Consider the following 14,350-nt stretch of genomic DNA (forward strand, 5'->3'; position numbering starts at 1 on the left):
CACAAGAAATTTGCTGTTTACTAATTTCCTCCAGAAAAATAAAGGCAAATTTAGGCTGTCTATTCCAAAATTCTTGGCTGGCAAGACCTTTAGTATTTCCTTTAAATAATGTGGTATTTTTTTTTTTAAAGTTTTGATTTGATATTTTCTGAAATGTGCCTAAATATTTTCTAAAACTATAAAATTACCATTTTCCAATCTTGGTTGTATCTAACCACCCCCACACCAGTCATGAAACACACAAATGAATGCTGCCTTGAAGGATTTGAAGATTTCAATGCATATGTAAGTTCACTGGTACATAGCAAAAATGTCTAAAATCCACTGCTGAGAATCCTTCTAGAAACTGGCCAGGGTTGAAGAGATTCAAAAACAGAAATTTAGATCAAACATCTGCAAAATTCATTTTATTTTTGAAGTCCAATTAAATGCTGTTTTTAATTAAATTTAGGTGTACGAGTGTTTTTCCTGCTTGTATCTATGTAAATCCTATGCATGCCCGTTGCCCTGGGGTCTCAGAAGAGTGTTGAATCACCTGGAACTGGAATTAGAAACATTTATGAGTCACTGTGGAGGCTGGGAATCAACCTGGAGTTTTCTGAAATAAGAAGTGTGCTTAACTGCTGAGCCATCTCTTCAACTCTAAATGGTGTTTTTAAATTGAAATTTATTTATGAAAATAGTAGCATTTATTATCAAGCTTGACCGAAAGATCTGAGTTACTGAGTCCCGAACTCTGCGAGGCTGGTTAGACCTCAGGAGTTTTCATCAGTGCTTGATCATGTTTGCTCATGCCTCAAGGGCTCGCATGCTTTCAGAAAGCCCAGCTGGAACTGGATGTGATTATGCCAATTTACAGTAGCAATGCCCTGATGGCCGGCTGGTTTAAATGATGCCCCCCTCCCCCACAGTCGCAGGCATTTGAATACTTGGTCCCCAGTTGGAGATGCTGTTTTAACAACTCTGAACTTGGAGGAGGAATGTCACTGAAGGCAGGCTCTGGGAGTTTAAAGACTTGTGCCATTTTGACTGTGCTCTCTCTGCTTCATGTCTGCAGCAACTTGGAAGTGTTAGCTAAAACAAATGCCTTTCTCCTTCAAAGGTGGTGAATGTAGACTCTCAGCTTCCAGTTCTAGCTGCCCTACCTCTGCTCTGTCACCATGCACTTTGTCCTTGTTCTTCTGGAAACCTAAACCCAAATAAACCCTTTCTTCTTCAGGTTGTTTTGGCCATGGTATTTTATCACAGAGAAGTAACTCACACGTCTCTCTCAGGCTGTGCAGTGCCCCCACCCTAAGCATTTCTGTTTGCCTGCCACCAAAGGCAGAAAACGGGAACCTGTTTTTTCACAGTAGATATGATTCTTCTTTTGATGTCAAAGAAAAAAATATATACCATCCTTTATATATAGGATGTTAACTACTACTCACCAATAATTTAAAAGTAACAAGGAAGGGGATAACACCCCGAGATGTTTTAAAAACAAGAAACAAACATAAAGAGGATGCTAGGAAAAGGTCCCAGCATGACCTGGGCATGGATAACTCTGGATGCCATTCAAGAGAACTTCACCATGAGTAAAGCCTCTTGTTATAGTTTAAATTACAAGGAAAATGAATCCTAATTCTTTGAAGTGTGTCTCAAAGTGAGTCTAAGTCTTTACAAATGGACATTACTTTAGTATTGTATCACACGGCCTCTGAATTTAACCATCTGGTCTCTTCTAACAGCCTCTTCACTGGCCTTCCTACAACTATCTTATTTCTCTTCTATCTACTTCTCAGAGAGCACAACTATCTTATTTTTCTTCTATCTACTTCTCAGAGAGCAACAAAGAGAAACTAACATTAACACAACACAATCCTAGTCAGGTCATTCTACCAATCTAGAGCAGAAAATGGCAAGAAACAGAACTTTGCATGGACTCTGATATAAAATATATCTTATATAAAACCATGACCCTATACATAATATATATAGTATGTATGCATGTATGTAGGTATATATGTGTGTGTAGTTTAACATACAACATAGCATTAGCAAATCTTTGTGGGAGAGTATAAGAAAAGAAGACATAGCTGCTGAAGCAACGCTGTTCACACATTTTAATCCCCTTTACTCTAAATTTCAACTAGACTCCTAAGTGAGGGACATGTAGCAATGATCCTTCCAGATATTTCAGGAATTCATAGTGGCAGTTAAATTTCCTGGATGGAAACAGAAATCTCAACCAAAGTCAAACAGCCTCTGAACAAATGAGTTACTAGAAAAAAAATGTGACTGAGAGGCCACCCAAGAAGCAGTAAGAAACTCAACCAGTGTTTCCTAGAATGTGTCTTAGCCAACTACCTTCAGTCAAATTAAACAAATGCCTGACAAATTGGACAGGGCATGACAAAAAACCATGACACTGGAAATCAGCTGGGAAATGGCATTTCTCAAGACTGTCACTTTGGGATGGGTTAGTATCAAGAAGTTGCTAAAGTCTGTCTCTCATTTGTGCTGACTCTGTGTGAGATCGCTGACAACATCTGAGGTCAATTCTTTAATGAACTTTACTGTAAGGACATCAAGTTTCCAAGGGAGAAACAACAACCCATGATTTGAACACTTAATGTAAAGCGCCTTTTATAATAAAACAGCAGACATTTTATTTTCCAGGAACCCCGAGCTTGATCAGTAGAAGGATAAAACTGGGAAATAGGAATCAAAATGAGAATTTAAACCCATGAAACTTCAGGTAAGTAAGTACAACCAACTGCCATTTTTTTAACCTTCTCACCTGTCAACCTGAGACGCTCACAGCATGTGTTGAAAGCAAGAGAGTTCTTACGTCTGTGTTCTTTACTCCACCGACTAGACAGTGGGGAAATGGAAATATGTATTCATAATGCAGGGTGGGGGTGATGCTGTGTCTCTGTGCCTTGTCTATAGACATCCCACCGACAGAACCCATGGCGGGGAACTCACACGACAGAGATTATCTGGCAGGCACACACAGAAGCAGGCTTGCTTGCTGATTTATTTATTTGCTTGTTTATTTATTTATTTTTAATTTTGGCTTTTGAAAGAGGGCCATCTGGCCTCAAAATTTGTGATCCTCCTGTCCTGCTTCAGTTTCCAGAGTGCTAGATTACATTGTGAGTTCCCACACCCAACCAGAAACCAGTATCAATTGAGATATACCTAGTGCCCTTCCCGTGACATAACTCGTCTTAATTTTCATACTCTGTCAAAACATCCATTCATCTAACTTTACACTTCTAATTCTTTTTCCCACATTATTTCATTCAAATGAACTAAACCTTTCTCATTGTCTCTGAGTTTGTTAGCTTCCCATCTTGCCCATGGTTTACAATCTATGAGAAAGTAGATTCCCTTCCAAGTAGACACAGCTCTTTCCTTCATGTAAAAGTTCTAAATGACACTTTTAGGGAAACAGTATTCATCTTAAAGTCACCCTAGCTTAAGAGGGATTGCTTGCAGTGCCCTCAGTGGTTCCAGAGCTCAACAGTCTCATACCTAGGAGGGTCTTGATAGTTTTTCATCCAAATGGCCTGAAGCAAAAGCTAATATTTACATTTAAATGGCCAACTTAGAATATTTACTGTTGAACATAAGAACAATCGTCTATTTTCTAATGCAAAGGCCTGTTTTCATAATCCTTCCAATAACACCACTTCTGAGAAGTCCTCTTCACAGTGCCTTGAATAACAGAGATGAGATACAAGCCACAGTAGTAAAAGCACTTGACAGATCACATACAGGTAATGCATTTCATGACAGAGAGTCAACTAAATTTTAGATTTTATTCTATTTAATACCTTTGCTGTTAACATCAACCCCTTTCAGATCCTAAACACTAACAATAAGAAAATCATTATTATGTTCCATCTCAGCATTCGCAGGGAACTCTTGGTAATATGAGGGCCAAGTCTTTGTAAACAATTGGCCTTTGGAATAGAATTGTGAAATTGTAACTTATAGATAATAAACCTTTAAGTTGATACACTTTACCTCAACGTTTCACAGATTTCTTTTAAAATTATGACAGTTTGTGTTCTGACATCACAAAAGTGAAAAATTAGTGGTTTTCTTTTTTTAACCAAGGAAATGAAAGTACGTAGACAGAAATTAATACAGACACTTTTCAGAATGCAGATCCTGACCCTTCTGGTTTCTTGGGCATTATTAGTTGTTCAGTTTCCTGTTCTACTCCAATGTCAGATAACAGGTATTTGAATATTTTCCTTCTTGCTGTAAGAAATGACAAAATGTGGGAGCTACAGTATAAGACAAAAATTACCTTGTTTATCTATAACTGAGTATGAAGCCAAGAATCCCCGTCCAGAAGCATGGATTCCACTCATGAACAGCACTGTGACTTCGCTGCCTTTGGACTCAATTGACCCATTCATTTGTAAACTCAGACCGCAGTATTTGCCTAGGAATGAAAAAACAGCATGTATTTGATGTGACTCTCATAAAGTTAGTATTTGTACTGTACATAACAATAGCAAACGATGTACTAGACTAATGAAATCAGTAAAACTTAGGTTAGAAAATCATATTATTCTGGGGGAAAAACTAAATGGCAAGTAATAATTATTTAAATGATTCAAAAGAAAAAATGTTACCGATTTCCACTGAACTTAGAGATTCAATTTCTATAAACACACATATATGCTCTTTAAACAATAGTGGAATAGTTTTAGAAACAGGCATTCCAGACAGCGTGATAACTGCAAGTAAGTGATTAGCCAGCAGAATGTTTACAAGGTTCCTTCAAGACCTCCTAGATTCCGCACCTCAGCACATTCCTCAAATTTCCTCAAGTGGGACCCACTCAGTTTTCTCTCTGTGGATTATTAGATCCTTTCTGTCTCAACTAAGATCTCGACACTCAGTAGCTTAAATTTCTACCCATAGTCTTGGCCTTGAAGTCAGACATATATATTCAATGTATAGCACACATGTAACACCTAGTAAAGTCTAAGTAAACTACGAAAGAAGAGGGAGAGAAAGCATTGAAGCAAAATAGGCACCAATAGGCAATAAAATAGATTTCCTTATGTGGCTGGTAATGGTACCAGCAAATCTGGAATACAGAGTTCCAAAAATTGTTTCAAGCTGTGGCAACAATACTATTTGAAAAAGATCAATGTAATGCGATATCATTCATCCTTAGAGAAATGAAATTAAACTATATGGATGTATCACTGCATACTCTGATGAATGGCTGCAGTCAATAGTATAGACTACACATTAAGTATCAGAGAGCATTGGGAAAGTCAGAACTTCATGTATGGATGGCAGAAATATGAAATACACAAACTTGAGACAGCTTGGTAATTTATAAAAGTTTTCTATGCAGGAAAAAAGAAGCTACACCCACAGAAAGGCTACAAATGGTCATTCACTACTCATTCAGCCTCAAACGAAAACCATTCGATTTGATCAACTAATACCTAATGAGGTATACAGCCACAGGGAGGAACACAATGTTAATATATGAGTACAGGCTATTTGCAACATGGACAAATCTCAAAGATAGCATGCTAAATAAGAGAAGCCATTGTATGATGCCTCTAGAAAAGGCAAACAAAATGACAAAATTAGCAGTGCAAAGCAGATTGGTAGCTGCCTGGAACCAGGAATAAATGAGAAATGCACTTCCACTGGGCACATGGGGAACTGTAGATATGGCCTGCAATTTCCAGACCTGTACGCTAGTGACGTCTATGCAGCTGCACTTTTGTGTGCAAGCTCGTCAAAGCAGACAACTTAAAGATAGGCTAATTTGGTGATATTTAAAACATAGCTAACAGGGCTCATAAGAGAAACACAATCTTTTATTGAGTGGAATTATCAGCTATAAATGAATTAACCATTTTTATGCAAAAAAAAAAACCCCAGATCACAGACTCCCTCCTTCAACAACTGAAAACTGGAAAATCACGTAGATATCTTGATCACTGAAACTGACACTACAAGGTACTGGTAAAGTCAGTCCAGAACCTTTGTTTTTGTTACGGAACGACTATTGCATCCTCCCCAAATTCTTACGCTGAGAACCTTAGTCCTACTGTGACAGTATTTGAAGTAGACCTTTGTAAGAGGGAGGCTGTGGGAGTAGAGGTTTCATGACAAAAATCATACCTTGAGAAAAGGACCATGTGAGGGAACAGAAGACCACAACCGAAACCAGAAAGTGGCCTTGCCACACAGCAATCTATTGGCTCTGAACCTCAGACTTAGGACTTCTAGAAAGCTGAGAAATGACTATCTGATAGTTCATCCCATAGCACACTTGTTACACTAACATCTCTTTGCTTATACCCTAAGAGCAAGGTTCATGAAGCAGACACTGCCTCCCCTCCCCCCAGGGTATATAGACAGTTGCTGCACTCCCTGTCCACTAGGTCATCCTTCTGGGCTTGCATTTTCTTCCTGAGCTCCAGCATATGTAGACAGCTACACTAAGTAATCTCTCCATCTCTCCCTCGCCCCATCTGTTTTGCTCCCACACATTACTCCTTCACCAGGAAGGAAGCTGGCAGTGCTTGGAAGCAGGACTGTGAGGGTCAAGTGTCTGGTGCCCCCTTCTTCCCACATTGACAGCCTGTAGTAATATGAGCGGCGGGGCTGCGTTCCCAGCACCCCGGCCGCCTGCTCGGCTAGCTTATGCCCTGAAATAATTACATGGACACTATATTCTTTTAATCACTGCTTGGCCCATTTCTATCTAGCCTCTTCTAGGCTAACTCTCGCACCTAGACTAGCCCATTTCTAATATTCTATGTAGCACAGCTAGGTGCGCTTACTGGGAAGATTCTAGCCTAAGTCCATCCTGGGTCAGAGCTTCATCGCGTGCATCTTCCCGGGAGCGGGGAGCATGGCGTCTCTCTGAGGCGTCTGCTCCCGAGAGGAGAGCTGTCGAGTCTGAGCTCACTTCCTCTTCCTCCCAGTGTTCTGTTTACTCCTCCCACCTATCTTCTAACCAATGAGGGCCAAGCAGTTTCTTTTTATTTAACCAATGACCTTCCTCCATCAACAGCCTGTGATTGTGCCCATCACCAGCCTCACCCTTGACCAAACTGGCAAACATTCTGGCTTGTCTTTGGTATGCATTCTCTGAGTGTGTAACAATGCTACCCTTGCATGCCTTACCTGTGCAAACCTACATGGGGAGAACTGCACCCAGGAAGTGATAATTGGTTTAAAACGACCCTTTTTATCATTATATGGGACTTTTAGAAAAAGATTTCAAAAAGCAAACAGTGGTTACACCTAAGGGATATCTTTGAAACAGTAAGTCACACTCCAGTTTTCCACAAGCCTCTCCCTGCATATTGTCTTCTGTACCATTTACATCATGACAGTGCTGTTATCTTTCCAGTGCCCAGGCTTTTCCACCCATTTATTCCAGATGCCTGGTTCATGTTGTGAATTTCTATCCAGCTGTGTAGACTGTAGAAACATAACCGTTTTCATATAGGATTCAGAGACCAAAAAAAAAAAAAAAAAGAAAAAAAGAAAAAAAGAAAGAAAGAAAAGAAAAAGAAACGGTATAAACAGTAATAAAAATATAAAAATACTTTTAAAACAATGAAGTCCTTATAAAAAGAGTAGAGTAACATTTAAAAAGCCATGTAAAGATAAAATATACACAGAGTCTGGGTTCTGTATGCTATTGTGTTGTCTTTGGATTTTCTGATTGCTAAATAAAGAAGTGATAGCTGCGCTAAGACACATTGAATTATAAAAACTGCTAGAGTAAATCAACCCATATATTTAAAAATATCTTGATTTCTAAATTTAGATCAAAAGGTATGTTTCTTTATGGGAAAAGGTTATGCTTTTTTTTCTACAGAAAATGAGAAGCTATGAATTCATTTTGGTTTAAAGAAAATCAAGTTTGGTTGGGAGAAGAACCCCCTGAAATCCGGGCTACAGACATAAAAAAAAAAACAAAACAAAACGAAGAAACTTAGAAGAACTATAAGAAACTAACATATATTTTACCTGCCTAAAATAAACATAAAACAAAAGACTCATCTTTATCTGACTTGTGCACACCACATATTCCATACTTGTAATGAATGTTACTTTTAAAAATTTATGTATTTCTTTACAGAAGCTTCTCAGTTTCAAGAGGTCCCATTTATTAATTGTTTCTCTCAGTGTCTGTATTACTGGGATTATACCTAGGAAGTGGTTTCCTGTGCCAATGCGTTCAAGTGTACTTCCCACTTTCTTTTCTATGAGGTTCAGTGTGGGCTTTATGTTGAGGTCTTTGATTTATTTGGACACGATCAACAAGACAAAACGACAGCCTACAGAATGGGAAAAGATCTTCACCAACCCCACATCAGACAGAGGACTGATCTCCAAAATATACAAAGAACTCAAGATATTGGCCATCAAAAGAACAAATAATCCAGGAAAAAAAAGGGGGGGCACAAACCTAAACAGAACTCTCAACAGGAATCTAAAATGGCTGAAAGACACTTTAAAATTGTTCAACATCCTTAGCCATTAGAGAAATGCAAATCCAAACACTCTGAGTTTCCATCTTACACATGTTTTGATCACTGATGACACCTTACGCTGGAGAGGATGTGAGGTAAAGGGAACACCCCTTCATTGCTGGTGAAAGTGCAAACTGGTACAGCTCCTTTGGATATCAGTCAGAAAATTAGGAAACAACCTTCCTCAAGACTCAGCAATACCACTTTTGGGTATATACCTAAAGGATGATCAATCATACCACAAGGAGATGTGCTCAGCTATGTTCATAGCAGCATTGTTTGTCCTAGCCAGAACCTAGAAACAACCTAAATGCCTCTTGACAGAAGAATGGATAAGGAAAATGTGCTACATTTACATGTAGCCCTATGGAGAACTACACAGCTGAAAAAAAATAAGGGCATTTTGAGATTTGCAGGCAAATGGATGGATCTAGAAAACATCATACTGAGTAAGGTAACCCAGACCCAGAAAGACAAATGCCATATGTACTCACTCATAAGTAGCTTTTAGAAATAAAGCAAAGAAAACCAGCTTACTACAATCCCAGAGAACCTAGGCAATAATGAAGACCCTAAGAGAGACATACATGGGTCTAATCTACATGCAAGTAGAAAAAAGCAAAATCTCCTGAATAAATTGGGAGCATGGGAACCATGGGGCAGAACAGAAGGGGAGGGGAGAGAAAGAGTGGAGAGCAGAGAAAAATAATAAATAAATAAATAAGTAAATGAAAATATGTACTTCCAGAATGAGGGGCCCAAACACCAATGAAAACAGATGGCCCAAATGATCCAGCATTTCAAAATGCCCCCTGTTTCTGTCTACTCAAAACTCTGCATCTAAAATAACTTCAAGCCTGCTGGCTGAGATGGTCCAACTTCACAGACTACTCCAGCCTAGACTTCATTATTATCCCAATTTTCTCAAGGTTCCCACAAAGATAACAGTGCCCAAAGACAAGAGGAGGGAGTCTAGAAAACAATGCCCATATTCACAAAAGATGGGTTATGGGTGTTTATTATCACTATTAAAGGGGGGGGGTGATAACAAAGTTTTATTGGTCTTAGTAAAAAACCAAGCTAAACAAAAGAGTTAAATCCAAAGATCTCCTTCTAAAGGAATAAATGGGGGATATGATATAGGAATGTGAGAAAAAAGGGTAGATTATTGAATCCATTTCAGTCCTAAAAACATCTATTAATCTCAAAATATTTTACATTAGTATGGACTTTGGTTTATTAATACAAATTTTAGGTTATTTTTCTATACTATACGCATGTTTCTACTCGTTTGGAGTTGCTTATGCAACTCATGTAAAATGTAACGTATTAATTAAGAAATACAGGTTAGCTGTTAGCCATCTATAATAAGCAGTAATGTTAGGCACGTTTTCAAGGTTAAACAGATATATTTAGATAGGTGATCTTCAAACACTTAAAGGCCTACAGAATATGGCATGTAAAATGTTTTAATAATGTAAGACTCTTCTTGACAGTGAGATATGTCTGCTCCTGGCAGCGTGAATTTATTTCAGAGAAGATAATAGATATCAAAGAAACTTCATATGGAGTTTGCCTTTCTTATGGCAAAAGCTAGGCATTAGGGCAAAAACCCTGCCTTTACCTCAATTGCTGACAGAATACTATCCAAACTGGATCAGCACGACCCAATAGAAAGCAACTGCCAGACTTTGCCAATACGACAAATCAGTCCTTCAAAATTCTCTTAGCCAGAACCTGGAAACAACTTAAATGCCCCTCAACTGAAAAATGGATAAGAAAAATGTGGTATATTTACATGTAGTTCTATGGAGTACTACACGGCAGAAAAAAATAATGACATCTTGAAATTTGCAGGCAAATGGATAAAGCTAGAAAACACCATATCGAGTGAGGTAACCCAGACCCAGAAATGCAAATATCATATGTACTCACTCATAAGAGGCTTTTAGACATAAAGCAAAGAAATACCAGCCTACAAATCACAACTCCAGAGAACCTAGACAACAAAGAGGACCCTAAGAGAGACGTACATAGATCTAATCTATATGGAAAGTAGAAAAAGACAAGATCTCCTGAGTAAATTGGGAGCATGGGAACCATAGGAGAAGGTAGAAGGGGAGGAGAGGAAGGAAGGGGAGAGGGGAAAAATATATAACTCAATAAAAACATTAAAAATTTCTTGCTTCTCAGAAATGTCTGTCAGGTATACCAGGCCTGTAGGGCAAAGCTGGATTCCCCAGCATCATGGAAGAACCTAGGATGAAGCCAGACATCCCTGTTGTTAGTTAATATTTCAATCTACTGGGGTCTTTGATAAGAGTTAAAGAGTAAATAATTAGACACACAGTTTTTCTTAATTATGATAAAAGGTAAATTAGTTATAAAACTCTTGACTCACAAAGATAATATTGATAATAGAATATTTTTTTCAGATTTTGCCATATACAAATGGACTGGATATTGTAACTATAATTCTTATTTATTAACTGTTTTTGTTGTATATAATTTTACTATGTTAAAGTTAAAACATTTTTTAATTAGACAAAAGGGGGAAATATGGACTATTCCTTTATAGTGTGTGACTATATGTCACTGTCATTGGTTTAATGAAGAAGCTGACTGGCCCAATAGCTGGATAGGATAAGGTTAGGGAAGAAAACCAGAAAAAAGACACTGGGAAGATGGGCAGAGTCAGAGGGTCGTGGGTCAGATGCAGGGGAATCAGGATGTGTAAAAAATGAGTCTCCATGTCAGTTTGGGAACTGGCAGATGGGTTATGAAAAGTTTGCCTATAGATCTCTCTCATACTGTGTCTGAAAAGCTGATTTTTAAAAAGAAATATTTCCTTAGCTAGAGCAACTTGGATAAAGACCCACCTTCAGAGGAGGGTGTCATAAGTAAGATTTTTTCTTTTTTGAAATAGAAGCCAGGAGGTAGTGGTGCACACCTTCAATCCCAGCACTCAAGAGGCAGAGACAGGTGGATTTCTGTGATATTGAAGCCAGCCTGGTCTACAGAGAGAGTTTCAGGATAGCCAAGACTATACAGAGAGCACACAGAAAACCCTATCTTAAGACACCAAAAGACTATGAGGTACACAGCATTTAAAATGAGATGTAAAAACCAGACACTGAGTATATTCCAAAGGATGGAACAAGATCACTAAGAATGTATTTGCCTTCCTTTACAAAGACAGTCATGACTGTTTTAAAAACATCAGTCTTTTATATCAGGAAGTAACTATGTTTTGATATTAGACAAGTTAGCTCAGTTAGTTCACCATACTTCCTTAATGAATGGATCTGATATTTGCACATTTAAAATGAGTAAAATCTACATGTGAAAATGTACCCTTACATTTAACTCCTATCTCAAACATCATACAAAGAAAAAGAAATCAACTCTGGAAAAAGTCAGGAACTATCTGTAGATGGCACAAAGACGAAACCTTGAAAACTCCTCATAACCAAGAAATGGGCTAAAATATATTAAATACAATACAACAGTGTTAGTCATAAAAGGAAAAAATTTAATCAAAGTGCATTACATTAAATGAAATTAACAATCAAAATGCATTACATTAAATTAAGTTGCCTTTAATGTCCGTTTATCAAAGTATACCAATAAGGGAATGAAATGACAGGCCAAGAAAGGGAGTAGATATTGTCAATGTACGCGGATAAAAGGAACTCATAACGGGACTACATTTATAGAGCTCCTACAAATGAATGAGATCACAAACAAAACCCAGCATGTCTGCAGTCCTAGCTACCCGAGCAACCTCAGCAATATTGTGAGGTACTAGAAAAAAAAAGAGAGAGGTGGGATTAACCAATGCAAAACGTACAGGACAATTGCTATTCTTTACCAAAGAAAGCGTTAACCTGGTTAACAAACATGAGCAGTGCATACCATGAGTCACCATGGAGACACAAAGCCGACTGTAAGGCACACTGTCTAGACAGCAACACCAGTCAAAGTAGAGAGTACCCAGCAGTAGTGGGAGGTACAAGCTGGTACAACCATCGAAAACTCTGGTGATGTCCAGGAGTCTAAACATCAGCAACAGGTGACCCCTAAACTCTTCTCAGTAGAGAAATGTGTGCTGAGTTTAGAGTGGATGTCCTTTAGTTACCCGAACCTGCTCACACCACAGACATAACTTAGCATTCCCGCTTCCAAGCTTTCTACATAGGGAATGATGCTAACACTGTAACTAACATTATTCTAACACGTCTGTCTCTGAAGGTCCTTAGTGCTGACTCCTCAAGAGCACCATCCCATCCAGCTACATCCAGTCCAGCATCCTCTGCACAAAACAGCACCATCTTCACCAGACCGACATAAAATCTGAAACTTTTAAACTTCTCCACTTAACCAAAGCACAGGGAGCTGGTTTTAAAGTCTTTGGTTGTAAGTATAATTGCCTCCTGAAATATTTTTTTTTCTTGGAATTGCAGTTTACTGTGGCACGCAGGTGCACTAACAGGCAGACCAAAGCATCCCGATACAAAGGTTACAGCATCCAGAGGGATCAAAGTATTCACTAAGTGAAACTGATTTGCCCATCAGCTCTGTAGACTCTGCCCTTCCTTTGGGAAGCTTCCACTAACAGTGATTGAAGAGGTATTTGCCAAGCCTGGCAAGATGGCCCAGAAGGTAAAGGCACTTGTCAAGTCTGATGACCTGGTTAGGTCCTATAGATGGTTGAAAAAGAAAACAAATTCATACAAGTCTTCCTCTGGTCTCTGTGAGCATGCACACACACACACACACACACACACACACACACACACACACACACACACACACACGTATGCAAGTACATACAAGCATATATACTCACACAAATACATGTAATTTTGTCAAAAAAATTATTTTCTAAAACCCAGTTTAGCAGCATATGCCACAATTCCAGCATTCAGAAGTGTTGGTGGGGTTTCTGTCCTGCTTGGTTCCCACAATCGTTAAGTCCCAAAGAAATCACACAGAGGTCTATGTTAACTATAAACTGATTGGCCCATTAGCTCAGGCTTCTTATTAACTCCTATAACTTATATTAGCCCATTATTCTTGTCTATGTTAGCCACATGACTCAGTACCTTTTTCAGCGAGGCAGTCACATCTTGCTTCTTCTGTGGCGGGGGCGAGGACTGCAGAGGAATGGGCTTCCCTCTTCAGAATTCTCCTGTTCTCATTTACCCACCTCTACTTCCTGTCTGGTTGTCCTGCCTATTATACTTCTTGCCTGGTTACTGGCCAATCAGCATTTATTTAAAATATAATTGACAGAATACAGACCATGGTCCCACACCACAGGAGACTGAAGCAGGAAAATAATTCCAGGCTAGAGGCTAACCTGGGCTACATTGAGACCCTGCCTCTAAGGATCAAACAAGAAAAAGCCATCTTCTGGAAAATCAACAAACTTATGGCTAAAAGTGAACTTGACATTTTGTTTGAATTTCGTGATAAAATCTCCCAAAAAGGTGCTGCTTGAAGGTTCTGGCTCTTCTAAAGCTCATAGCTTCTGTAAGGATAGTGAGCAGTCCCCATGACAACCAAGTTAGTCTAAAAAACAGAGGGTCGTCATGTGTAAAACCAGCCCTGTTGCCAGGCAACAGGGAAGCATTCATAGCACACTGAGAAAGCTTTCTCAAAGCTTTTCTAGAAAAATAAACTTTTATGGGAGATACCAAAACTTCTTTCTTTCAAACACGGGGAAAACAGCACTTCCTCAGGTGAAGACTCCACACAAATAAATTTAAGTAGTCTTCTCCTGCAGGGTAGGGCTACCATATGGATCACACTCCAGG

General features: G+C 38.8%; 1 protein-coding gene across 3 annotated transcripts in view; it reads right to left on the reverse strand.

The window, feature by feature from the left end:
* Window positions 1-14,350, reverse strand: part of Dcbld2 (discoidin, CUB and LCCL domain containing 2) — a 65,903-nt gene that overhangs the window by 32,653 nt on the left and 18,900 nt on the right. For all 3 annotated transcript variants that reach the window (XM_075961745.1, XM_075961755.1, XM_075961736.1), the window contains exon 3: window positions 4,307-4,444. In XM_075961745.1, the coding sequence (XP_075817860.1) occupies window positions 4,307-4,444 (138 nt within the window). The remainder of the gene's footprint in view (window positions 1-4,306; window positions 4,445-14,350) is intronic.

Source organism: Microtus pennsylvanicus, chromosome 1 (genome assembly GCF_037038515.1).
Source record: "Microtus pennsylvanicus isolate mMicPen1 chromosome 1, mMicPen1.hap1, whole genome shotgun sequence".
In the NCBI taxonomy this organism is placed as follows: Eukaryota; Metazoa; Chordata; class Mammalia; order Rodentia; family Cricetidae; genus Microtus; species Microtus pennsylvanicus.